This window comes from Boleophthalmus pectinirostris, unplaced genomic scaffold (genome assembly GCF_026225935.1).
Source record: "Boleophthalmus pectinirostris isolate CB_2022bp ecotype Guang Dong unplaced genomic scaffold, ASM2622593v1 HiC_scaffold_2, whole genome shotgun sequence".
Lineage (NCBI taxonomy): Eukaryota > Metazoa > Chordata > Actinopteri > Gobiiformes > Gobiidae > Boleophthalmus > Boleophthalmus pectinirostris.
In genome coordinates, this window is record NW_026571152.1 from 9,568,184 (window position 1) to 9,595,281 (window position 27,098).

General features: G+C 38.4%; 2 protein-coding genes across 2 annotated transcripts; one reads left to right on the top strand and one right to left on the bottom strand.

Annotated features, from left to right (window-relative positions):
- Window positions 1-246: 246 nt before the first annotated feature.
- cpa5 (carboxypeptidase A5) lies at window positions 247-14,783 on the top strand. The gene is made up of 12 exons (XM_020919166.2): window positions 247-262; window positions 2,157-2,331; window positions 3,971-4,052; window positions 8,003-8,137; window positions 8,299-8,403; window positions 8,900-9,001; window positions 9,088-9,189; window positions 10,130-10,240; window positions 10,762-10,852; window positions 11,709-11,908; window positions 13,511-13,595; window positions 14,553-14,783. The coding sequence occupies exons 2-12, from the start codon at window positions 2,267-2,269 to the stop codon at window positions 14,735-14,737; spliced, it is 1,263 nt and encodes a 420-aa protein (XP_020774825.1). The 5' UTR covers window positions 247-262; window positions 2,157-2,266; the 3' UTR covers window positions 14,738-14,783.
- Window positions 14,784-17,808: 3,025 nt separating this feature from the next.
- On the bottom strand, window positions 17,809-26,835 carry cep41 (centrosomal protein 41). Its single transcript, XM_020919167.2, has 11 exons — window positions 26,741-26,835; window positions 25,278-25,341; window positions 25,148-25,195; window positions 24,950-25,011; window positions 24,765-24,834; window positions 24,507-24,624; window positions 23,385-23,533; window positions 23,227-23,294; window positions 21,415-21,529; window positions 20,015-20,227; window positions 17,809-19,767 (listed from the first exon to the last, which is right to left on the bottom strand). Exons 1-11 carry the CDS (start codon window positions 26,771-26,773, stop codon window positions 19,676-19,678), a joined length of 1,032 nt encoding a protein of 343 aa, XP_020774826.2. The 5' UTR covers window positions 26,774-26,835; the 3' UTR covers window positions 17,809-19,675.
- Window positions 26,836-27,098: the final 263 nt, after the last annotated feature.

Here is a 27,098-nt window from a genome sequence, read left to right on the forward strand (position 1 = left end):
GCTGTTAAATGTCACACTGTGGAACATTCCAGACAGAGCAGTGACATTTCCATAGAAACACACAAGTGACGAACCCCCAACCCCCCAATATTCTTTTTCTTATTGTAATTATTAATTTTTTTCTTTTTCTTACCCTCATATCTTGTCACATTTGATTTCCTTGTTTGACTTTGCAGATTAAGGAACTGCTCGGTCATTGTGTTTTCAAACCAGAAATGTTCAAAGAGGAAATGTACCTCCTCTGAACCAGCTCCAAGTTACGGTAAGTTTCTGTGAATCTTACACCTGTACACAGCTGTTTTTTTTCACTTGGTTTGAACTTATCTTATCTTTTTCATTTTGCAACGCTTTCAAAATGCGTGCAATAGCTAAAATTTGACTAAATATAAAACACTTTGTCACTTTTTATAATGGTTGTGCAGTTAAAATAATGCAAAATTTGCTTATTTCTGATTTTTCTTCTCAAAACCACAGTATGCACCTTTCTTGTTTTTCATAATGGATGTTTTTTAAAGGTGTACTTTATAACTTTTTAGTTGAGGGTCCGTGGCCTGCTTGGTTCTGTGGATATGTCATTGCGCCACCTATAATGTTCCACAATATGACATTAAACAGCTCTATTTTATATCTATTCAATTACAGGTGGTTTTATAGCTCAAAATACCAAAAAAATAGGCACAGGCATTTTGACTGTGAGTGGGGTCACCTCTCCGCAGATCTGACCTGTAACTCGGTCTGGTTTAGTCTCCATGAAGATTTAATTTTAAGGTTTAATTTAGGTTTAAGGTTAATTTAAGGTTAAGGCCATACTGTGAAACATTCCAGACAAAGCAATAACATCTCCAGATAGAGAAGTGTTTGATGGATCCTGCACCAGAAAAGTTACACAGTACACCTTTGAGAAACGTGCATCTTTACTGGGAGTGAGCTTGCACCTCCACAAACATGACTCTTATTTGACCTGGAGGAGCTTGTTTCCATGGAAATGTTGTTCCTTTGGCTGTAATAGGCTTTATTTACACTTACGCCACAAACCAGGGAGACAGTTGGAATGCTGAAGCATGATGGCATACGTCGATATAACGGCAAGATCATAGAAAAATTTTGAGCATGCTTAAAATTTCTCGATATATGTCAGTGTGTGCTTATACATCCTGCATACGTGGGCCATAAGTTGTACATAAGTTGTGCAATCGTTGACATACGTTCACACACATTAATTGTAAGTTACCTGTAAGTTCAAATATGCTGAGATAATGTCTAGTGTACCCATGACTTATGAGTGATGTACTTTGAACCTACGTGTAACTTATATCAAACTTACCTCCAACTCATATTGACGTATGCAGACGTATTTGACAACCACAGAACTTATAGCTCTCATATAATGGCGTATTGGCATCATGTAGGGAAATTAGTATATAAAAATGGGGAAACCGTCAGTACTCCTCCAGACTTCATGGTGAACAGACCCCGTGTATTGTATGTAATTACATGTAAGTAATATGTTATGTGTACGTCCAACTCGTTACGAATACGCTATGTATACGCACAAAATTGAACAAAAACATAGATAAGTTTTAGGGAAATTCTGATACGTTGGCATGGCTGAATCGTCAAGGTGTGACAGGGCCATTACTAACTTCCTGGTTTGTGACGTAATTGTGAATAGAGCATATATTACACATTACGGCTTAAAATATATCTATCTGCATGGAGAATGTTCCAAATTATGGTTTTAACTTAATGCTCTCTTCCACCTTGTGATGTCATGTAGTGGTTTCACCTTTTTTACCATTTGTTCAATAGTTAATGGAAATTTCAGGCTTGAAATAATCCAAATGATTCTAGTGAAGGTGTGTGGAGTTTGAAAACAGTGAAGCATTTCCTGTATTACCACATGACATCACAAGGTGGAACAGGAGTGTTTTCTGTTTGAGAGAAGACTAAATCTGCAGGGTTTGTGCATTAAACTTGTGTGAATGAAACAAACAAACAAACAAAACAACAAAAAAAAACACCACTCCAGGTCTGTTTGTGATGAAGAAACAACATTGTAACATAGATTAGAAAATTGTGTAATATCAGCTCAGAATAACATTGGTGATCAGAATTCACCCTGATATCTCTGTTTCTTGTTTGTGGGAATGAAGCAGCCGTGCGTGATCACATGACCTTTCTGTAGTCACATGACCCAGCCTCAGGTATAAAGGAGGCCCCTCACGGCACGCTTCCCTGCTCCTGTTGGCACCTGTCTGCTCCTGCCATGAGGTCCTTGCTATTACTTACTGTGTTGGTGTGCGCTGCTCTGGCCAAGGAGACCTTCCATGGGTAAGGCTCTATATACAGCTCATCAAGTCCAAAAATTACAAATGTTTTTATTTTACAACCACACATTAAACCACACAATAATATAAGAAAAATAAATTTGTTTAAGTGATTAATTTTATATTTTAACATTATGAATTTGATTTTTTTTTTTTTTGTATTAAAGTAGAGGGGTACAAAAACAACTTGCTTAAAACTATATTTAGTTTTACACACACACACACACACACACACACACACACACACACGCACACACACGCACACACACCAGATTAAACATTCATTTCAGTTCAATGGTTTGAAATTAAAATTATGAAATGAAAAGTTGTATATTTATGTTAAAATTTACTTAAAATGTATGCTGATATTTGGTATTTTATTATATTTTGTATATGTATGTGTATATGTATATGTGTAATCTAATTAAGGGCAGTATGTCACATTTTAGATGGAGGAACCAAAACGTTCTATTCAATATGTTTTGTGGTTAAAATAATGTAAAAAATGTTTTCTCTCTATCATTTTGGGGATTTAAAGCCACAGTATGTAACTTGGGCCAAGAATAGACTAAAATAAAGGTGTGTTTTTATCATTATAGATGTTTTATAGAGGTTAAAACCATAAAAAAACATGCATCAGTACTGTGAGCGAGCTTGCATCTCCACAAACCTGCCCCTTATTTGGCCCGAAGGCGCTTGTTTCCATGGAAATGTTGCTTTACTTTATTTCCTCAAAATGGCATTATATGTGGCAATCTCTTATAGAGGTTAAAAACATAAAAAACCTGCATCCTTACAGTGAGCGAGCTTGCATCTCCACAAACCTAACCCTTATTTGGCCCGAAGGCACTTGTTTCCATGGAAATGTTGCTTTACTTCAATGTTCCTCAAAATGGCATTAAACGTGGCAATCTCCACAGAGACAAGCAGAAATCTTTGAGTATAAAAACACTGAACTGAATAAATTAATTAAAGTTTAATACCATACTGTGGAACATTATTTTTCATGAGACAAAAGTGATGGACCCTTCACCAGAATAGGGCATTTTTAATTGAAAGTAATAGACTTACTAATTCATTTCTAATTAGACACATTTGAATATCAATTTTATATTTCTGTACTCTTTTTAAAGCTAAAGTTACGTATGAAAATGATGAGAAATTAAGACTATTGTCAAAGTGGTAAACAAATGAAAATTTCTTGAATGAATTGTGTACATTTATTATGGAATTATTTGTTTTCATGTCATTTTTATTGTTAATTAAACTGTAATGATTCCGTTTATAACCATCCAAAGTCCACTCTGCTCCTCTGCTCTTATTGACACAGATTCGGCAGAGCACACGTTTCTGTTTGCTGTTTAAATTAGTTAGTTTTTTATTGCCTTTTTATGGAACAGGAAGTGTCTAGCAATCAAATGTTGCACAAAATGGTGTACGTGTATGTTTTGGCAGCAGTGACACAACCTATAGAGCTGTTTGGCCATTAGCAGGACGGTTTGTGGTTTGATACTGTAAGTCAGCATTGCATTCTGTGGTTGTGTCCTTGGGCAAGACACTTCATGCACAATACCTATGTGAATGTACAGTTAATAGTAGTAGTAGTAGTAGTAACATTAATCATTTTCCTTATGTTTTTGCAGTCACCAGGTCCTGAGGATCCAGGCCAAAGATAAGACTCAGTTGGCTTTGATCAAGGAGCTGGAGCAGGTGTTTGAAAACCAGGTACACACACAGTTTAAAGCTACACTGTGGAACTTTTCAGGTAGAGGCAGACTCTGGTCCAGACCAGACTGCCTAGGGGTATAAAAGAGTTTCAAAGGGGTGCATATACTTCTTCTATTTTCTGCTAAGTGACAATATTATACACACCTAAAATGAGTGACAGTATTTACACACCTAAAATGAGTGACAGTATTTACACACTTAAAATGAGTGACAGTATTTACACGCTTAAAATGAGTGACAGTATTTACACGCTTAAAATGAGTGACAGTATTTACACGCTTAAAATGAGTGACACTATTTACACGCTTAAAATGAGTGACAGTATTTACACGCTTAAAATGAGTGACAGTATTTACACGCTTAAAATGAGTGACACTATTTACACGCCTAAAGTGAGTGACAGTATTTACACGCCTAAAGTGAGTGACAGTATTTACCAGCTTAAAATGAGTGACAGTATTTACATGCTTAAAATGAGTGACAGTATTTACACGCCTAAAATGAGTGACAGTATTTACACGCTTAAAATGAGTGACAGTATTTACATGCCTAAAATGAGTGACAGTATTTACACGCCTAAAATGAGTGACAGTATTTACACGCTTAAAATGAGTGACAGTATTTACATGCCTAAAATGAGTGACAGTATTTACACGCTTAAAATGAGTGACAGTATTTCCATGCCTAAAATGAGTGACAGTATTTACACGCTTAAAATGAGTGACATTATTGCCCCCCTGTAGACCCAGTTGAGGGCATAGGCAGCATTTTATATTTTTTCAAGTGCTCTTTCACACAGACACACATATTTCACCATGTGTTTCTCATGCACTCCCCTTCAGTAGTGGTGAACATGCACGGGACATTCACGAACAGCAGGTCTACATTATTTATGTGTTGTCCGTTCAGACTTCCTCACATTGTTGTCCCTCTGGTGTCCTCGCTCTTAATGTCCCATTGACCAGTGGTCCCCAACCCCTCACTGGTACCGGGCCTTGGGTCAAAATTTCTTTCCACACATGCACCTCCCCCCGTCCTTGTCCGAACTCGATCGGCCTCAAATATTGTCTGACATTACACCACCGCAGCAATAACCGAAAAATCATGATGTCATATCATCTAAGGTCTCACGATAATATCTTGCTGTCTCAATATATATCGAATTACAAGTAGTAGTAGCAACAGTTAATAAACATAGGGAACTACATATCCCATGATTCAGTGCAGACAACATTAAGAAATATGTTATTACTTGAATTCTTGGGATTATAACAATAATGATTCACACCAAAGTCTTATCAACGTAGCAAGCAAAAAGTATCCTATTACAGTTCTGTTTGTTTCTACAAAATGTTTAAATAAATATCATACCATGAGATGCGTATTGTGATTGTTACATCCCTTTTGCATTGTACACAGTTATGTTATAGGCTATTGTAAGCGCACACAGATCAATATAAGGTCAAGGGAGATTCATGTGGGTGCTCAGAGACGTGTGTGGGTGCTCTGGCCCCTCAGTCTCATGACAATATGGAAAATTCCACAGCCTGGAATGAACTCATCTAGCTTTCATTTTATTTAATTGCAGGCGTTTTTATTGCACAAATTCTTTTTTGTTGGAGTCACCTGCTCGTCTCCATCTGGATTTTTAAGTTTGATGCCATTTTGTGGAACATTCCTGAAGGATTAAACAAAACTAACATTTCTGGTGAGAAGGCACTGCCTGCATGTCTCCTGGAATGTTCCAAAGTAGGGCATAATGCTTGTATCTATCTGGTATTCCTCACAAACATACATACAAAAAAAAGTTAGTAATGCCATACTGTGGAATATTACAGACAAGGCAATAACACCTCCTTGGAGACCATCCTCTAGAAAAGTCACATAAGACTCATTTCCACTGGCTCACTAAGGGAGAAGGGCTGGGAATCACAGTCTCTCACGATTCGATATGATACACGATACACGGCTCACAATACGACATTATCACAAAATTGCTATACATGTGATAATCAATACACTGCACATGATATTCTAATAAACTGCTGCAAATACATTTTAGCAACAGTATTTCTTGTTAAACCACTACATGTATTTCATATTAGCTTCCACTCCTTCCACTAAATAAGCAACAAAAGTCACAATTTTTTTTTTAAATAAATAAAAATACTCAATATAGCAGCTCATAATAACGATACTGTATCACCAAATTTAGTATCACGATATGTTTGCACACCCCTACTATGAAGAGAATCAGTACAGCCTGAAAGTGTTTCCACAGAACTCAGTGCTACTTTTCCCCAACTTTTCTTCACAAACGGCCACATGAAACCTGAGTCATATTTTCCACAGGTATTATCCCACCAAACTAAGATGAACTTTTCTTATCCACAAGGGCAATTATTTGGACACAGAAGCTCACACATCACAATATAATATAATAACTAATAGAAAAAAGATAAAGACATTCTACATAAGTAGGAAAAATAGTAAGAGACAGTCAAATAATGCATAATTATATGTATGTATAAGTAAAGCAAAAAGATATAAATATAGTTATATAAATACAGTATATCGCAGTTATATACAAGAGGTCATAAGGAAACAGCACAAAGATGATATGATGACAGAAACATAAGGGTTAGTTGTTGTACAGTTGTAGGGAGTATTATCTGTTCCATAAGAGTGAGTTGTTGTACAGTTGTAGGGAGTATTATATGTCACATGAGGGTGAGTTGTTGTGCAGTTGTAGGGAGTATTATCTTTGACATAAGGGTGAGTTGTTGTACAGTTGTAGGGAGTATTATCTGTTCCATAAGACTGAGTTGTTGTACAGTTGTAGGGAGTATTATATGTCACATAAGGGTGAGTTGTTGTACAGTTGTAGGGAGTATTATCTGTTCTATAAGACTGAGTTGTTGTACTATTGTAGGGAGTATTATCTGTTCCATAAGAGTGAGTTGTTGTGCAGTTGTAGGGAGTATTATCTATTACATACGAGTGAGTTGCTGTACAGTTGTAAGGAGTATTATCTGTTCCATAAGAGTAAGTTGTTGTACTGTTGTAGGGAGTATTATCTGTTACATAAGGGTGAGTTGTTGTACTGTTGTAGGGAGTATTATCTGTTACAAAAGGATGAGCTGTTGTACAGTTGTAGGGAGTATTATCTGTTACATAAGGGTGAGTTGTTGTACAGTTGTAGGGAGTATTATCTGTTACATAACAGTGAGTTGTTGTACAGTTGTAGGGAGTATTATCTGTTACATAAGAGTGAGTTGTTGTACAGTTGTAGGGAGTATTATCTGTTACATAAGAGTGAGTTGTTGTACAGTTGTAGGGAGTATTATCTGCTCTATAAGACTGAGTTGTTGTACTATTGTAGGGAGTATTATCTGTTACATAAGGGTGAGTTGTTGTACAGTTGTAGGGAGTATTATCTGTTACATAAGAGTGAGTTGTTGTACAGTTGTAGGGAGTATTATATGTCACATAAGGGTGAGTTGTTGTACAGTTGTAGGGAGTATTATCTGCTCTATAAGACTGAGTTGTTGTACTATTGTAGGGAGTATTATCTGTTCCATAAGAGTGAGTTGTTGTGCAGTTGTAGGGAGTATTGTCTCTTACATACGAGTGAGTTGCTGTACTAGTTGTAGGGAGTATTATCTGTTCCATAAGAGTAAGTTGTTGTACTGTTGTAGGGAGTATTATCTGTTACATAAGGGTGAGTTGTTGTACTGTTGTAGGGAGTATTATCTGTTACAAAAGGGTGAGCTGTTGTACAGTTGTAGGGAGTATTATCTGTTACATAAGGGTGAGTTGTTGTACAGATGTAGGGAGTATTATCTTTGACACATTATCTGTGTCGTCCTGTATCTCTCACTGTTTGAGCCTTGAAAACTTGAAAACCAACCAAGTCATGAATCATAAGTCTTGTATTTGTTTCCCAGCTGGACTTCTGGAGAGATGTGACCGATGTGTCCTCTCCCGTCGACATCAGAGTCCCAGCTGAGACCTTGGACCAGGTCAAAGAGTATCTGGACTCATGGGAGATCAGCTTTGAGACCATGATCGAGGACCTGCAGGTACAGAATCAACTACAACAAAGCACTTCATTACACTTCAGTTTTGCCATTTTACTGTACTGAGAAATCTCACAACACTATAGCATGGATAGTAAGTAACATTTGTGTGATTTTGTTCCTTTAGCTCAAAATCCTGTATCTCTGTTCTTGATTTTGCTCAGGCCATTTTGGACGAGGAGCAGAAGGAGATGGAGTCCGCTGCTCGTGCTGGTGCAGCCAAAAACACAGACAGCTTTGACTACGCCAGATACCACACCCTTGATGAGGTAAACAAGTAAGCATCAACAGCTACCGCACTCTTTCTGAGGTAAACAAGTAAACAACAACAGCTACTGACATGTAAAAAAACAACAAAAAGCATTACCACCCCATCTCTGAGGTAAACAACATGTGAAACAACAAAAATAGATACCATGCCATTTCTGAAGGAACAACATTCTGCACCATCAGCCCTTCCAATCACTCACACACCACACTCTACAGTTGTGGTCCAAGCTGACCAATTATTTTATTTTTAGACTAGTCCAAAGTTTCTACAATGCGTTTCAAACATTTGATCAGGTGATTCTTGAGCATTCGTCAAACAGCGGAGTTCGAAAAACTGAACATTTGATGAAATTCTACATTTTTCAAGCATCTGATCTCAAAGGCAAAGGCAACCAACTAGAGGTGTTTTTGTGTTGAATGTAGCTTAAGACCTGAGATAAGTTACTGTGTATTATATGATTTGTGTAATTCTTCCTGTTTCTGTCCTGCTTGCAGCTGTACAGTTTCCAGGACATGCTGGTCTCTGAGTACCCCAACCTGGTCAGTAAGCTCGTGATCGGACAGAGCTACGAAGGACGCCCTCTCAGCGTGCTCAAGGTGAAAAACAAAAACTGAAACCACTTCAAATAATATAAAAATGATGAAACAATAATTTTAAAAATTGTGTTTTTATGTCTATTCAGTTCAGCACCGGAGGAACCAACCGCCCCGCCATCTGGATCGACACCGGAATTCACTCCAGAGAATGGGTCACTCAGGCCAGCGGAACCTGGTTCGCCAAGAAGGTACATCTCATTAACTAAGATCTCTGTAAATACTGAGCCTATTCACATGAAACAACTGCCTCCAAGTTCAAAGTATTTTCAGCACAAACTAAGTTGGAAATTTCAATTGTCAAAATTAGTCCTCAAAATATCGACAATAACAGCAAGCTGAAAGAAATTATGGCATTATGGTCATTGCCAAAGAAAACAGAAATCTGTCAACTGCACGAAGATTTTAAGAGTGAATACATTTTGTCACTCATCCAAGTAGCTTCCTCATTTCTAACTGCGTTCTGCAAGTCATTTTGTTAAATATCAGTTTAGGTAGTTTCAGTGTAGTTAGCTCCTAGCCAGGTTGGCACCATCTAGTGCCTCCGCTCAATTTCATTTCTCTCCAGCGACAGGTCAGGAATCAGAATACATTAGATGGTTTGCAAGAACCCTAGAAGTTATAGACCATGCACCGGCCAATCAGCAAAGAGCTGTGAAGTGATGTCAAACTCAAGAGCCTGTCTGACTCTTGTGGTACAGCACAACAGTAAACAAAGATCGAGGATTTAAAGAGAATGTTTGGTGAATTTTATCAAGGGGAAAGACATTATTGCCCTTCTTCCTAAGGGATTTGGCACATTACATATGTCACGACCAAATAGCAGCAATTGGTTAAATAAAAAAGTACCTGCCTACCGTCTTGTGAATGAATCCTAATGCTGCGAGGTCAGACATTTTCCACAAAGTGAAACTGGCTGATGAATCAGGCTAGTTTGCTCCTCCTTTCAAACATATATAAGTTAGAGACAGATGACGGAACTAAAAAAGCCTCTCCTATTCACTCTTAAAAACCTAACAGAACTCAATTTTCTTGCAATGGAACCCATCTGTATGACTGAGGGGTTACACAGACATTAGTGATACTATTTTTCACCTTCTAGTATACCATCTTCTCCTCGTCTTTTCTCAGATCGCCCAGGATTATGGAAAAGAGACCGTCCTCACCTCCATCCTGGACAAAATGGACATCTTCCTGGAGATTGTCACCAACCCCGATGGATATCAGTTCACCCACAGTAATGTGAGTAATTTAATTTTACCTTTACCTTACCTACAACCATTCCTGTGTCAGTAAATACACCTTACATTAGCTACACTACTCTTCTGTGAGTCGCTCCATTTTACAAAACCTACACCCACTCCTCTGTTACTAACTAGATTTTACATTACCTTCACCCATGTCTCACCCACCTGACCTCCATCTTACTTAACCTACACCCTCTGTGAGTAACTACACCTTACATTATCTACATACAATCTTGCTGCAGTACCTCCATCTTACTTAACCTACACCCACTCCTCTGTCAGTACACTTTAATTTAACAATACCATCATAAGCTACACTCTTCTGTAAGTACCTCCATTTTACATGCCTGAGCCTTACATAAGGTCTAAGGTTACGTAAGGTCTCTCTAGTAGTCTAATCACAATCTAACCTGAGCTAAAACCCAGTCTTACTCCTAAGGAACACACACCCATTCACAGTCAAATTCAGTGATTAAATAAATCATTTCATAAATAATAATTGTTCATTCTGTGCAGAACCGCATGTGGCGTAAGACCAGGAAGCCCAACCCCGGATCCAGCTGTGTGGGAGTCGACCCCAACAGGAACTGGGACGCTGGATTCGGAGGTGAACTCATATTATTTTCCTTGTGGTCACACCTTATTGACATTATACTAGTATGAATGTGGTGTGTGTGTGTGCGTGTGTGTGCTTGTGTGTGCGTGTGTGTGAATGTTGGTGGGAGGGAGCCTGTGTCTGTCCCAGGGCAGCTGTGGCTGCATTTGGAGCTGACAACCACCGTATGTGAAATGACTATATGATGCAGTTAAGAGCTTTGAGTGTCCTTAGCTCATTTTAATCCTCATAGGCCTGGTTTGATCTGGTTTGAGTCCCGGTTTAGTCCTTTTACGGTCCAGGTTTAGTTCTAAATTTGGTTCTGTCTCTGGTCTCTCTCTGGACTTTGGTCTAAACTAGTTTAAACCTGGTTGGTCTGGTCTCTAGTCTCTCTCTGGTCTAAACCCTGGTCTCTCTGATCTCTGGTCTTGTCTCTGGTCTAGTCTCTCTGGTCTCTGGTCTTGTCTCTGGTCTGGTCTATCGGGTTTCTGGTCTTGTCTCTGGTCTAGTCTCTTTGGTCTCTGGTCTTGTCTCTGGTGTAGTCTCTTTGGTCTCTGGTCTTGTCTCTGGTGTAGTCTCTTTGGTCTCTGGTCTTGTCTCTGGTCTAGTCTCTTTGGTCTCTGGTCTTGTCTCTGGTCTGGTCTATCTGGTCTCTGGTCTTGTCTCTGGTCTGGTCTCTCTGGTCTCTGGTCTTGTCTCTCTGGTTTCTGGTCTAGTCTCTGGTTTTGTTTCTGGTCCCTCTCTGGTCTAAACCCTGGCCTCTCTGGTCTTTGGTATAGTTTACATCTGGTCTCTTTCTGGTCTAAACCCTGGACTCTCTGGTGTTTGGTCTTGTCTCTGGTCCAATCCCTGTTTGTCTCTGATCCAGGTCCTGGGTCCAGTTCCAGTCCCTGCACTGAGACTTACCGTGGCCCCAGCCCTCACTCTGAGTCTGAGGTGAAGGCCATTGTGGACTTTGTTCTGCAACACGGAAACATCAAAGAGTTTGTCTCCATCCACGCCTACTCCCAGATGCTCATGTACCCCTACGGGTACACCGCTACTCCAGTGAAGGACCAGGCTGAGCTGGTGAGTACTATTACTATTACTTTTACTATTACTATTAAACTACTACTATGACTATTACTATGGCCTGTCACGATAATTACTATATCGACTTATCGTTAAATATATGAAAGATGGAACAATATATTTTGGGGCTCAATATTTATCATGTGCACAGTTTCTTTGCAAAAGTAGAGAAATGTTTGTAATTTTTATGTAATGTAAGATTTGACCTGTCAAGGGTTGAATAAACAACTTTTATGGCTAATTATTAGTTCATTCGGCCATTTATTTTTGCAGATCATGACTTATAATGATACAGTGTATTTCAAATTTGGTTTACTAGTGCTTCTCAATTATTTTCTGTCATGCCCCCCCTAGGAAGAATAAAACATCTCGCGCCCCCCGCGTGACTATAAATAGTATCATTTGTCTATAAAATTGTTATAAGTACACCTCTGCATAACACTGTATCCTTATTAACGTATAAGAGAATAAAAAAAAGAAATATGGACCAACTGACAACAAAGAACAGCTTTATTAACTGTAACAGAAAAGATTTAAAGTGCATCTGAAATTCAAAAATAAAATTAAATCCTTATTTAAACTATAAAATTTTTTTGACTGACCATGTCAAACCATAGGATACTGAAAAATAAAATTACATAAAATCAATAAATAATAATGCATTCAAACTGATCACCAACATTAACCAACAGTAAGCACACCGGTCTTTCCTCGTCTCCCACCGTAGTCACAGTGAAGCCAAGCGCTACATACGCTTCGTCATATTTCCTCGTCTTAGCTTTCGGGAGATTTTCGTTTGTCTCTTTATCTCCGTCTCTCTCCGCCTGTCTTCTCATCCCTGTTAAATATTTTTTCATGGTGTCACTTGAGGGTCTGCTACACTTCGTGTCTACACTTCATACTCAAACTCTGTGCTGTGTGCAAAGCACGCATGCTCAGTGCAAAAAAAAACTCCTACACCACCGAGCGAATGCTCCCTGCACACACTCTGCCAATGAGAGCGCCACTGCCCCCTAACGTAGTGGAAGTGCAATTGCACTTTATTCTAGGACAGTAAAAAAAAATCAAAATAAAAAAATAAAAAAGCATGTTCCCCGAGGTCAAACGCGCCCCCCTTGACGGAGCCCCACTATTTGAGAAGCACTGGTTTACTGGGATTATCCTGCTTTGTGATAGTGGCATGAAGTAATTTCAGCATTATCGTGTATCACAATATTTCTCTGTTGTGATATATCGTGCTTCAAAATGTGTTATCATGACAGACATACTGGTACTACTACTACTGCTGCTACTGTTACTAATGCTGCTGTCACTACTTATAAACATGTACACCAAGAGCACTCTCAAACACTTTTTATTTTTCTGGGTTATTTTTTGTCCTTTTTCACCCTTAGCCGCCATGATTGTTTTGACACAAATAGACAATGTACTTCTCTGACTGGCTCATCCACCTAAGATCAGGGAGACAGGATAAGGTATCTTTGTGAAGTTTTGTAGTCTAAGCTGACCCAAAAAAACTAGTGCTCATGTACTTGAACAGATACACGTACTACTACTTCTACTACTACTACAACTGTTTTGTAATCTGTGTGTCCTCAGCACGCTCTGGCTGAGAAGGCCGTCAACGCTCTGACCGCTGTCTATGGAACCAGGTACAAGTACGGCAGCATCATCAACGTCATCTGTGAGTACTACAATACTCTACAATACTATATACTCAACTACAATAACACACACATTTACATCAGGAGAAGTGAGTACAAACTATGTAGATATATGTAGTATGTATTCACGAGCAAAGAGATTTATGGACGATTGATAGATGTCATAGCCGGGACGAGACTCAAGAGAGGGGCTCTGTCTCAGGTGGTCACCCCAGCTGATTCAGGACTCACCCTCCTTTGCAGATGAAGTCTCAGGCTGAAGGATGAACAAGAGACACAGGGCTGGAGGGAGGGGGACGAGAGAGACAAACACTGCTGTTGGGATAGGCCTGTCTAAATAGTGCTTTTGGATAACTGAAGGTGTGGTTGATCTGAGCTGTGGACACTGGAGAGGAGCCAGGAGAGTCTGAGGCATGGTCCTGCTCCTCCTGACTCTCAGTCAATCCTATTAACTCCACTTGTGTTTAGTGCAAAGATGGAGAGAGGTATGGCTCCGGTTTTGTAGAGTTTTATAGATTTGTTCCATTACTGTCATTGGTACTTTGCAGCTGATGTTATCTACATCTACTGAAAGCACTGCTCTGTTACTCAAGTCAGACTTGAACATGAGCTTTGTTTTAACACAATCTGACTTGGCTGGAACTACAACATGGGAGGTAATCTGAGACTGATTTAGTCACTCTCAGCTTTTTGTTGAAAATCAAACAGCATCTTGAACTCTTGTACTGATCAGAAGCTCCTGAAAATGTGCTGTTTAAATCCATTTTGTTTTCCATGGTAACTGATGAACATTCCACCAATAAAGATAGATGTAGATCACCCCCATAGTGATGTCACAGCTGCTTTTACACTATATCAGTACTAGAACAAAACCATGGAAATTACATGTAAAAAAAAAAAAAAAAAAAAAAAATGGCACAGCCCTTTAACAATACCTGCAAGTTCACTTATAAATAATCCCTTTCCTCTGATTGCAGACCAAGCTAGCGGTGGCACCATTGACTGGACCTATAACGTGGGCATCAAATACTCTTACACTTTTGAGCTGAGAGACACAGGCAGATATGGTTTCCTCCTGCCAGCCACTCAGATCATCCCCACAGCTGCGGAGACGTGGGAGGCTATGCTTGTGCTCATGAGCCACGCCAAGAACAACTCCTAAGTAAACTGAGGGTTCAAAACTTCAAATAAAAGATATGTGAAGAGAATGTGTCTTTTTAATTGTGATTTTACATATGAAGATGATGATGATGATTTTGATAGAGATTTATGCTGAATTTTGTTTTTCAGGAACAAACAAATTAATTGTATTTTCAAGGCTAGCTGTTTTAATTAGTATATTTTTGTTTGCCCCAATTATGAACTTGATATAAATAAACCCCTCAACCTTTTCAGCTTGTCTCAAACAATAACAAAAACATACTTTCACTCCTGTTCAAAATGTAGTGGAGTAGAAAAAACGATGTGTTTGCAGTTTGACAGGGAGCGAGAGATGAGGGGATGATGAGAGAGACAGACGAAGAAGGAGCAAACACAGAACCCACTGAAAACCAGTTCATCCGCAAACTTCAAAAATTAAGAAATATTTAAAAAAAAAAAGAAAAAAAGTTTAATCAACCAAAGATTTCGTGCACCCTCTGCAGTGCCTCTGCGACCCCCTTTGGGATCATGACCTCCTGTTGAAGACCTCTGCTCTAACCCATAACCTAGCCCTGACCCCTAATCCCTAACTTAATTCAAACCCTAAACCCTAAAACCTAACCTAAACCTGCAATTGTTCAAATTTTTTTATATTTTAACTTTTCTAAATGAGCTATTCCACGCCAAATCTCCGAATGCCCTCACCCAACCATCTCAGATTGGACTGAAAAAATTCTAAGAGATTCATACACTTTTCAATAGAAAAAGTTCAAAATTTTAGCTCCTTATAACCTGTTATAGTTTTGTCATTAAAAAGTATTTTGTCAACTCCCCCTGACCTGTTTTGAGCAGAATTTTCCAAGGAGCCACTTTCAGATTACTGTATCTAAAAAACTATTTAAGGTCGGTCCTTCAAATTTTCCAGAGTTAAAATTTGACAAATGTACTTGTAGAATCTGGACTTTTACACATGTGCTTTTGGTTTATCACAGATTTATCACAGGGGACTTGAATTTGCTCAAAAATTCGACTCTTCAAATATGAGGGCATCTTTGAAGGACTGTGGAAAGTGCATTTTCAAAGACAGAGGTTTGATATTGAACATACACCTTCCCACACACTGTGTACTTTGTATTTTAAAACTGAGCCTGTGTGATGAACGCTCTACAAGATTCTAAGTGTTAAAAATGGAAAAAATACATTTGGTGCCATCTTTACCATGTTATATCAAAAAAAATGACAGCACCAAAGACTAGATGTCTGTTTTTAACAAATCTAACATTTGTGGTGGTGTTCTGCCTTATTTTTGCAAAATGAATTTTTGAAAATGTGGTGTTCACATACATGCAGAGCATTCATGGAGTATGAAGGCACTTTCAGAAGCTAAGAAAACACTCTGAATATTTAACACACAGCTTCAACTCAACAAAATGCTTGATTTGATTACTCAGCTATTGTAAATTATGTCTACTCTTTGAGGAAACCAACAGATGTTTTGGTGTAACACTCCTGAATTGTACATAGGCGTCCTGTTGTAGTGCTGGGAACATCTGTTTAGGAAATGATGTGTTGTAAAGGTACACAGCACTAATCTACAGAAGCCCTGAACCGCAGACATTATACTGTATTTTGTTCTGAATTTTATGAGAATTTTGGAAAGGGGATGTCTTCCACATTTGAGAGACATGTGCTATGACTCTGGTCGGATCTTCTAAAATTTGGATGGAGATTTTTCACGCTCTGTGGTCCAGTTCCAGATCCTTCTGAATTAACAATTAATAATTAATACCTCTTTCACTTTAAATCATGTTGTTGATCTCTCTTGGTTGTTACTTAAAAATATCAATAAGACATTTAACAGAAAAAAGTAGTTGGATGTACTAAGAACAATACATTCTTTTACTTAATGTCGTGAGGAAAAACCATTTGAGGAATTATACAACAGAGAAATAACTCATTTTAAAACAAAAACATTAATTTATTCACATTCAAACCACTCATTCAAACAAGACATTTTGAGCCCATCGAGTAGAGCACACGCTGGTAAAAATCACTTCAAACTTTTTCGTAACAAATACTGACCACGGAAATATAGTAAACCAAAAAAGAATGACAGCAAATTTTTGATCAATGTTTCAGTCAAATGGAAATGACCATGTAAAAGTTGGTCACAAACAAACACAAAAATGCATGAGATGATTGTGAAAAATGTGTTGAATAAATTACAAAAATACAGGTTCATCTGGCAACAGCAGAAACTATAATTTTGTACAGTTTTTACAGTTCACTTTTATTTGACGTGATGAAACAGTGAGGTCAGGTATTCATTCATATGGAAATGTGCAAAAACAATAGTCAGAGTTGTCAAGGTACCACTTCTGTTATTGTTATATTTATATTAATGATTGCTAAATGTGAAATGTGATTTAGTACCTGTTCTATGTCACATTGTGTAACATTTAATTTGCTTTGTAATGGTCATATGAGCATTATTAGAATCTATAGATACTCTTTAAAGGCGCTGTACCTGATTTTTACTGTCTTAAAAATGTGAAAAACAGAACTAGTTCATTTTAAAAAGTTTGCATTCGCCCAAAGTTATTCCTCACTTACCTTACGCATTCAGAGCATCCTAATTATTCACCAGGATGAGTTTGACTGCTTTTAACAACTCTGAGACCAGAATGGAGTTTTGCTGTGAAAGTACCTCTTGCAGCAACAACTAGTATGCCAACACACAATTCCTGATTATTGAATGATAAAGACACTTTGCATCCAGCTTTAGCGTGTGGTTTTAGCGCGTGCCTGAATATCGGATGGAGTGGGGCTGACTGAGGGCGTGGTGAGGCACGTTCAGTGAATACATGCATCATAAATTTCGAACTTCCGATCATTGTGCAATGCATCCTGGGAAGAATTTTCTGAAAAAGTGAGCATCAAACTGCCATGTTTGTTTACCCAGTGAGATGCGTCTATTTACAAAGTCGATCTTTTCTAGTCTTTTGAACCATATCACTTTTGTTTCTGATTCTAATATTGTCATATTTTAGTTATGGGATTTGGACAATGTAATTGTGTGGTTGTTGGATGTCCTAACAGTGGAAAACGGGTCGAGAAATGTGTTTGCGAACTCCATAAATGCAAAAGGGAATCAGATGTGTGTGACTCCAAACCTCTGTTCAAACTGTTTCCTTTCCCAATGGAATTGAAAAATAGTGAAATGCGAAAGCAATGGGCAGTATTGATCTACAGGAAGGACAAAAAGGAAACTTTTGACTGCCTAAATCATCCTGAGTTTGCAGCGAACATTTTGTATGTGGAGAACCATCAAAGCGGGATCCCGTTTGTTAAGTGAGAGGTGCAGAAGACAAACAGGCCAAGCTTGCACTTTCTTGTTCTTGTGGTTTTACAGCAACATTAAGTCTTGGTCTCTTTGCAATGGAAGGTGTTTCTTGGTGAACAGCTGGTGCCTTTCGCTTTGGCGTTGACTTTTTAAATTCTTAACCAAGGTTGAGTGCTCCACATACAAAATGTTCGCTGCAAACTCAGGATGATTTCTTAGGCAAAAGTTTCCTTTTCCGTCCTTGCTGTGGATCAATAGTGCCCATCGCTTTCGCCTTTCACTATTTTTCTGTTGGGAAGGGAGACAGTTTGAATGGAGATTTGCAGTCACACAGATCTGATTCCCTTTTGCATTTATGGGGTTCACAAACTTTCCGAAGCCCGTTTCTTGAGCCGTTTCCACTGTTAGGACATCCAACAATCACACAATTACGATGTCCGAATCCCAAAACTAAAATATGACAATATCAGAATCAGAAACAAAAACGATATGGTTCAAAAGACTAGAAAAGACTGGCTTTGTCAATAGACGTATGCCACTGGGAAAACAAACATGGCAGTTTGATGCTCACTTTTTGGGAAAATCCTTCCCAGTATGCATTGCACAATGACGGAAGTCCGAAATTCGTGATGCATGTATTGCAAGAATTGTAACAGTAAATATCAAACTAGTGCACTGAAGAACATTACGTGTAACATATTCAAGGCAGAAAAAGCCTTTTTTTTTGTTCCCAGCGGCCAAGTACAGCCCGACCTGGACATGCCCCCTTGTTAACACTTGTGCTCGCTCAAAGACTGGTGGCAAGATAGGGCCATTTATAATTGGGCAAGACAAATTCTGCTCAATTACATGGGAAAGAAATCAGGTAGAGGGTCTTTGAAAAATGCATACTTTACTTTTAGAGTTAATTTCAAACATTTAGATCATTAATTTAACATTCTGTGAATTGTAACCAGCAATATTGATCTAAAACAACTTCATAATAGAAACTGGACCATTGGCTTTGAAAAACTGATTCACGCACCTCGTCGTAGTAGCATTTCACCATAACGCAGCCAGGTTTGTTGTTTTTCAAAATTGGCTGGCATTATTTTTGCATTACTTGGTGTCTACATATTACGCAAAATTAATGTTAAAACATACCTGGAGTTGTATTTAGTTTGTCTTGTTGGAAACAGAGGTGTAGCAGTTATCCCAAGGTGAGCAAAAGCATGTTTAAAAGGGAATTTGAGCTACAAGAAAGTATCATGTGTTGTAAAGATGTTTCTAATGCTAAAAAACATCTAGAGAAATGTGACCTGTAACTTGGTCTGGTTTGTTCTCCATGAAGATAGAAGGGTTTTAATGCCATACTGTGAAACATTCCAGGCAACGCAATAATATCTCCACGGAGAAAAGAATTTGACGGACCCTACACCAGAACAATGCACCTTTAAAACAAAGCCATATAAGTACAGGTTGTGGTTGGGGATAGGGGGAAGGTGCAAACTGATATTTACTGAGCACTCCAGTATAATCCAGGATTACTGGTCTTATTTAGTGCTGTTGTGTCCTTCATATTAGACCAGGATCAGAAACAGTTTTCAAGTGAGTATTTGTGGATGAGGAGGCGGCGGGTCACTTCCAGGGACGACTGCTGCAGGAAGAGGAGCTGTGACGACTGCGGGCGCTCTGAGAACTCACAGAGGAGATACGGCTGGACATCCGACCTGGATAAGCAAACAACACAGTTATACACCAAGATTAGTTTGGTCTGCTTAGGAGATTTACCGTTTCTGTGGTCACATTTTTATACAGTACTTTTCCACCAAGCGCTTTACATCAAGGAACAGCTCACCCATTCACAAACACATTCATACACCAGTCTACACAGACACTTCCGCCATATACATACATGCAGAACCCCCCCTACACTACAAAGTATTAATAAACTGGAGAGAAACATCTTAAACTGACTGGAGTTGTTGCTGGGCACTAGAACCTCCTCCAGCTGATCTGTGAGTCTGTTCAGTTCGTCTGCGGTGAATCTCCAGCGCTGCTCTGCCCGCGTGTGACCAGAGGGGGGCGCCACTCTCCTGCCCCTCACTGAGTCTGAGCGGGTGAAGCAGAGAGGAGGGAGAGGGCCAGAGACAAGAGACCCAGGGAACTTCTGAGACAACACCTTCAGACCTGTTTGAAGGGTGAAAGAACAGACTTAAACGTACAAACTTAAGATGAACATTCACACACAGTGCAATATTCAGGCCAGTTTAGTCATGTTTTAGGGTCACTGTGCAAGTTTTTGACAATATAGCAAAAATTTGAATAATGTTTAGGGTGTTGGAGTCTGAGAATATAGTGCCTACACAATGAAACAAGATGATTGGACAAGGGAGAGTGCAGACTCAGACAAAAACAAGAGACAAAAATCTGATATAATCGTACACAAAGTACCATATTTTCTGCACTATAGGGCGCACTTAAAAGCCTTTAATTTAATAAAAAAAAGGACTGCACGTCTTATAATCCAGAGTGCCTTATATATGAATTAATTCGGGTGTCTTAGTACGACTTTAGTAAACTACAAAGTCGCTACACTTGCAGAATTACGGCTACCGTAGTCAGGAGCATTGCGGAGTAAAACATACTGTGATTCCTTTTAATATCAAAATGCACCTGTCAAGAGACACACTCACAACGCCCACTTTAAACTCAAGGCTATTATAAAGTTAAAGTGTGAGCTGCGTGGGAGCAGTGAATGAGAGAAGGCGAACACACATTCACAGAGACAGGGAGACAGCGCCGAGCGACTTACGCCACAATCTGACAATGGATCGTGGATGCCTGCCTTGCTTTCACCAAGACCAGAATCATCACTGAACTGCCAGGTAACAGTAACCACAATGACTCGGATAATGACGAGAGGGATGTGGGCCGTGCTGGATGACATAATCGCCCAATTGTTTGAAAAATTATGAGTTATTGTGAATACACTAACAATTTAGCGTCTCAGTATTTTTTTTACGCGTGTTACAATTGAACAAAGTTGAGAGTTACTGTGAACGAGTTAAATAAAGTTTGACTGACTTATCTAACTGCTGTGTTTCGTTTAATGCACCTTATAGTCTGGTGCAGTTTATATGTGTAAAAAGTTTGAAAATAGACCATTCAATGACAGTGCACCTTATAAACCAGAGTGTCCTATAGTGTGGAAAATACAGTAATACATTTTCACCAAACTCTGACTGGATCTTGTGATAATCCAGTGTATTTCCTGTGATGTCATCTTACACACAAGTTGGATAGAGCTGGTCCAAACAGACTCACACCATGCAGCACCAGATGAACCGTGCTAGTGGAAAAGAGTATGTACATACCTCCAGATAACATGAAAAGGTTCTCAAAGCCCCTCTGACACATGATGCTGGCGGCCTGACTGGCGATCCTCTCGTCCTCGTCATAAACTATGATGATTTTACCAGGAGCATTTTTCTGCACAACACCAGGTCAAGGAGCAAACATGTTTGACACAGACATACTGACAGACAGACAGGAAGTGTGAGAACAGGAGACAATACAAATACAACTGTGCTTTCAAGTCCCACCTCAAAAACACTTTTTTTTTTTAGATGATCTTATTCTGTTTAATGTTCTCATAATTGTAATAACTGCTGGGTTTCAGATGACATCACAGCATTTTATAGGCCAATATTACTTATATTATTACTAATATTACAGAAGGGGGCAGCTAAAATGAATATTGTTCAACTGCAGATTTTTGTTGTAATATAGCATGGTCTGGGTTCTAGTCAGTAGTTGAAATGATCAGGTTCAATAAATGGGAATTTACCTTTCTGATACTTCATAGCAAAATACAATATAATTAATAGGAAAAAACATCTTTTGCCCCCTCATCTGGAAATAAGGCATCATCACATTCTGGAATCTGAAAACCACCAGTTGCTGTTGTTATAGTGTTTATTCAATGTAAAGTGACCTTGGGTGTTTGAAAGGTGCTTATAAATAAATTATGTTATTGTTTATTGTTTAATTGTATTATTTATCTTGTAATCTATCATTATTTTGATTAGCATCTAATATTAGCATGTTTGTGGAGACAACGGCTTAATCGTTAGGGCACTCGTGCACCACCCTGAAGTTCGGAGTTTCAATTCACACTTGTACTTGTTGTTGTGTCCTTAGGCAAGACACTTCAGCCACATTGCCTAGTATGAACGTGGTATGTGTTGATGGTGGTAGCACAGACTGGCTGTAGTTTACCATCACAGAGTGTAGAGTGAATGATAATGACTACACTGTAGCACTTTGAGAGAGTTTGACAAGGTTGTAAAGACGTTATTGTGTAAAAAAGTGTTAAAAGTTTGGAGCAGACTTGGGCATTGTACTAGCCAGGCTGGTGCCACCTAGTGCGTCCGCTCAATTTAATTTCTCTCCAGCAACTAGGCCATGAATCAAAATACAAAAGACGGTTCGCAAAAACCCCGGGACTGCAAGTTTGGGCACCAGCCAATCAGTGAAGACCCATATATTCAGTGTTATCAGCGTTTCCAGAGATCAAGGGTTTAAAGCCAGAATAAAGAGAATGTTTGGTGAATTTCATCAAGGGGAAAGACGTTATTGCCCTTCTTCCTACGGGATTTGGGAAAAGCTTAATATACCAGTTAGCCCCGAATAGTTGCGCATTACATACGTCACAACCAAGTAGCAGCGATTGGATAAATGACACAAAAGTACCCACCTACCGTCAAGAGAAAGAATTCCAACGCTGCGAGGTCAGACCTTTTCTACAATTCAAACTGGCTGATGAATCAGGCTAGCATTGTCGAGCTCTGGCCCTTTGGTTGACTCCGACTGGCCCGTTTAGGCTAATTTGGAATTACAAAATAAACATATTTTATCATTTTACCTCATGCATGGACTAAAGCTGCTTTGCTTTTATTTTAGACATGTTTTTTTTTTTGTAAGGCAACCTCACTTTTTCATTGCTTAGTCACAACATAAACTCTTACCAGCCTGACCAGCTCGTCATAACAATGCTATTCACTGCTTTTTATAAAGAAATTCATATTATGCAGAATTGAGCTAAACATTTTGGTCCAGCCCTCCACAATATTTTCTGTTTCACATGAGATAAGTCCCCCCTCCCCCCCGGTTTAGAGTAAGGATACATATTCCAGCACTTCTTTGGTGTAGGGGTTCATGGTCCGAGACAGAAATGCGATGGGGAAACTGTGAGCTAAATATAAACAGAAACAACAATTAACATGCTCTGTGTGTCAGATCCCCTAACCTCCTCCTGTGTGTCAGATGCCCTCCCGTGCCTCACCGCTGATGATGTGGCAGGAGTCGTACTGGTCTCTGTCCCTCACATCGAGTAGCAGATAGGGGCAGTCTTTGTACGGTTTGTCGGAGTCCGGATTGGACTCTGGATCAGGACTCTGCTCCGTGCTCAGCTCCCCCACTCCACTGATCACACTGAGGAGACAGACGTTAATACATTGTTTTTGGCGAATATACAATTTTCAAAACAGTAAAAAGTAACATGGTGATCTAAATATTGTGACATGTGTTAGCAGTTAATACCCCATAGAAGTCAAATTTCTCCTCTTTAAGACAGTAAAAATCCGATATAGTGACTTTAACTTCTAGTATTTGAAATCAAACTTTTCATACACAGGCTTCTCAGAAATAACTTGTACTAACAATGTATGATTGTCCCTAGAATACCAAAAGACTACTGTACTGTTGTACTGGAGCACGGGAGCAGGTATCATGTTCCAGGTTGTATCTCTATCTTTAGACAAACAGAGCCTGGACTCAAAACACTTTCTCACATCAATTATTCACCTCAGTACAATCCTACTGTGACATCTGTAATAACGATTACGTGTAAAATCGATAGACCATGAAAACCAAAGTGAGGGGTCATTTGGACAGCTGAATTTAAGCTCAGTTTTTGGATTGCTATTAATCAAATTTAGGTTAAAGTACATGTGACAGGTTTTCATGTTTTTCTAATTTTGACTTGGTTTGGTGAGATAGTACCTGTGGTCAATATTTCTCATAGTTTTGCATCAAGTCAGTGGCAGTTTGTGGAAAAAAGTTGAAAACAAAAAGTTGTAAAATACAGGAAATGCGATGAGCTCTAAAGCAAAATCCCTCTACCTATATCGTCAACACAGAAAACTGTATTTTAAAAAAATCGGACAAGGAAGCACAAGGAAGCCATTTTTCTGATAGTCTAAACACTGATTTACCAAAACAAAGATGTTTTTTGTTTATTTTTAGTTCTGTAATCATAACTGTTGGGCAAAAAAGATGTTTTGGCCAGAATACCTCTACCTATACTATCAATACTCAAAACTCAAAACAATTTATGCATAAAGAAGGCATTTTTCTTGCAGTTTAAACCTTCATTTAACATAATTAATGTGTAGTTATGTATTACCTTAGCAAAGTGGAGCGGGCTGTGTGGGCGTCCCCTCTCTCTGTGGACGGAGACGAGTTTGAGTCGTAGGACCGAACTGTGAGAGACTCTAGCTCCTCTGACGCCACTGACAGGGCATCTGGGGTAAAGACAACATGAGAATATACCTTTGATACATTCTCAATTTAAAGTCGCACTACTTAACTTTTCTGGTATGAGAGAAAAAAATAAATAAAAATTGCCAATATCAATAAACACAAACTCACAAAATATTTGTACCTTCTGGTGTGTTCAGTTCACATTCACTCAGACTGGAGGTAAGTTCTGAAACTGAGGCCACTTGAACGATCTTTGGTGGACAAAAAAAATATTTAAATGGACAAAAAGCACTAATCTGTGTAATAATAATAATAATAACGATAATAACAATAATAATAAGGAACACATACCGTATTTCAACTTACCAGTTGCACAAATGTTGTCACTTTAAGTCGTTTAAATATCTCATCTTTTCTGTATCTGTAATCTGGAAAAGAAAAAGCATGCAGGATTATTAAAACACTTAAATAAAAGGGGGAAAAATACAGTTATGTTTTTGGTGTTAGGAAGAAACATGGTTAAAAGTTTAAGTTTTGTTTAACACAGTCTATAAAATTACTCACTCCTCTTCATGTCCTCTATTTTCTCCATGTACTTTGACAGGCTGCATCCTAAACACGGGTCAAACATTATTATTAGTATTATAAGTTAAATGTGTTCATTTTTAAGTAAATGATGTATTACAGAACTCACCTGTGTCCAGTTTGGATTTGATGTGCTGATACTTGGCATTCTTTGGGACCCTTTTGTTCAAATACTAAGAAAGAAAACATGGAATTTATTATCTATCATAGAACTCACTAAAGGTCTTTCACTGTTGAGGAAGTGACAGAAGAAACAAGTTAACATTACAGGAACACATATTATGCTTGATTGGTTCCTTTATTAGTGTCATGAATCCTTCACAAATATTTGAACAGTATTTTGTGCAGCATCTAATCCAGACACATTATTTTAAATTCATATCTGTGTTGTCATTAGCACACATTCACACAAATCGCCATTAGGGGTGTGCAAAAATATAAAAATGTAGATATATTGTATTGTTTAATATGATGATATCGTGGTATAACTGCTGTATCGATATATCGTCAAGAGCATTTTTGGTACATTTTAAAAAATAATTGTGTTACAGCGGTACAGTTTTGTTGCTTGTTCAAAATAAGGAAACTTATTTATGCAACACAATTGACATTTTTACTCATTTGAGGATTAAAATGGGTGTGTTTCATATTAACTTTGCACAAGGTATGTATCATATCTGCAACTTCTTAATGATACCCAGCCATAATCACCATACACTTCCAAACAACAAAAGATGTAAAACCCGTGTAGTAGTTGAGTTTAGTAAGATGAGTTTTCTATTGAACATAACTATGGAAATTGCTACAAATTTGTTACAGGTCACACAATGAAGGAATCAATAATTATTTCAGACTGCGTTTGTGATATAAACTGTATTAATTACTGTATTAATCTGAACAATCAAGCAAAACAAAGGAAATCAAAAAGAGCACAATGTAACTGTCCCGGTGGAGAGAACACCACCTGGTTGTCACCATGCAGATGTTATTGCTTTGCCTGGAATGTTACACAGTATAGCATTGCATTTACAAGCAGGTGACGCCACCATGTCAGATCTGTGGAGAGGTGACCCCACTTACAGTAAAAAAAAAACAAGAATGCGTGTTTTTTTTCCCCAAGGTATTTAACAGGTAATTGAATAAACATATAAATATGTTGAATACCATATGAATCAATGAAAGCAAGGCAATAACATCTCCAGGTCGCAGAAAAGTTACATAGTGCACCTTTAAATGCAGCTGACTAAAACTGCAAATGGGAGTTGGATATAAACCACCATTAAACCTAATAACCTAAGAAATAAACACATATTTTACAATGATATACTATTCTCAGACATTAACAGCAGTAACATGTATTTACAGTTTTAATTAATCCATTTTATGGGCAATGAGGGAGCATGCCATTCTCTCAGTGCAGCTCTGTTGACATGGAAACAGGTTAACATGCTAAGATGCTAGGCTGACGCTTATTTTTCGCATTCTCCGCTTACTGGTCATCATATAACACATTTGTACACGCATATGCTCATCGTAGTTTTATACATTTTAGTGTCATTTGTCAGAACTTACTTCGGCGTTGCCAATCCCTTGCTTCAACGACATCTTTTCAAAATGTAACACCAAACGTTCAGGGACTACACCAAGAAGCTCAGCACTGATTGGCCCGCTCGTTCAGCAGAGCCAATCAGAACTCAAGATACTTCGATGTGACGCAGTTCCAGTTCAACCTACAGTGCTATCATATGATATGCCTAGCGTGTTGCTAAGTGACAGGACCCATTCACGTCCAGTAAATTTCAGGAAAATACCATTCACCATCCAGTAAACGGAATGCTGTTCAAGTAATTAACGACTTTGAAAATAATAAAACATATAAAATCTATTAACAATATCAATTTATAAAAAATATGATAATTATTTGAATTGT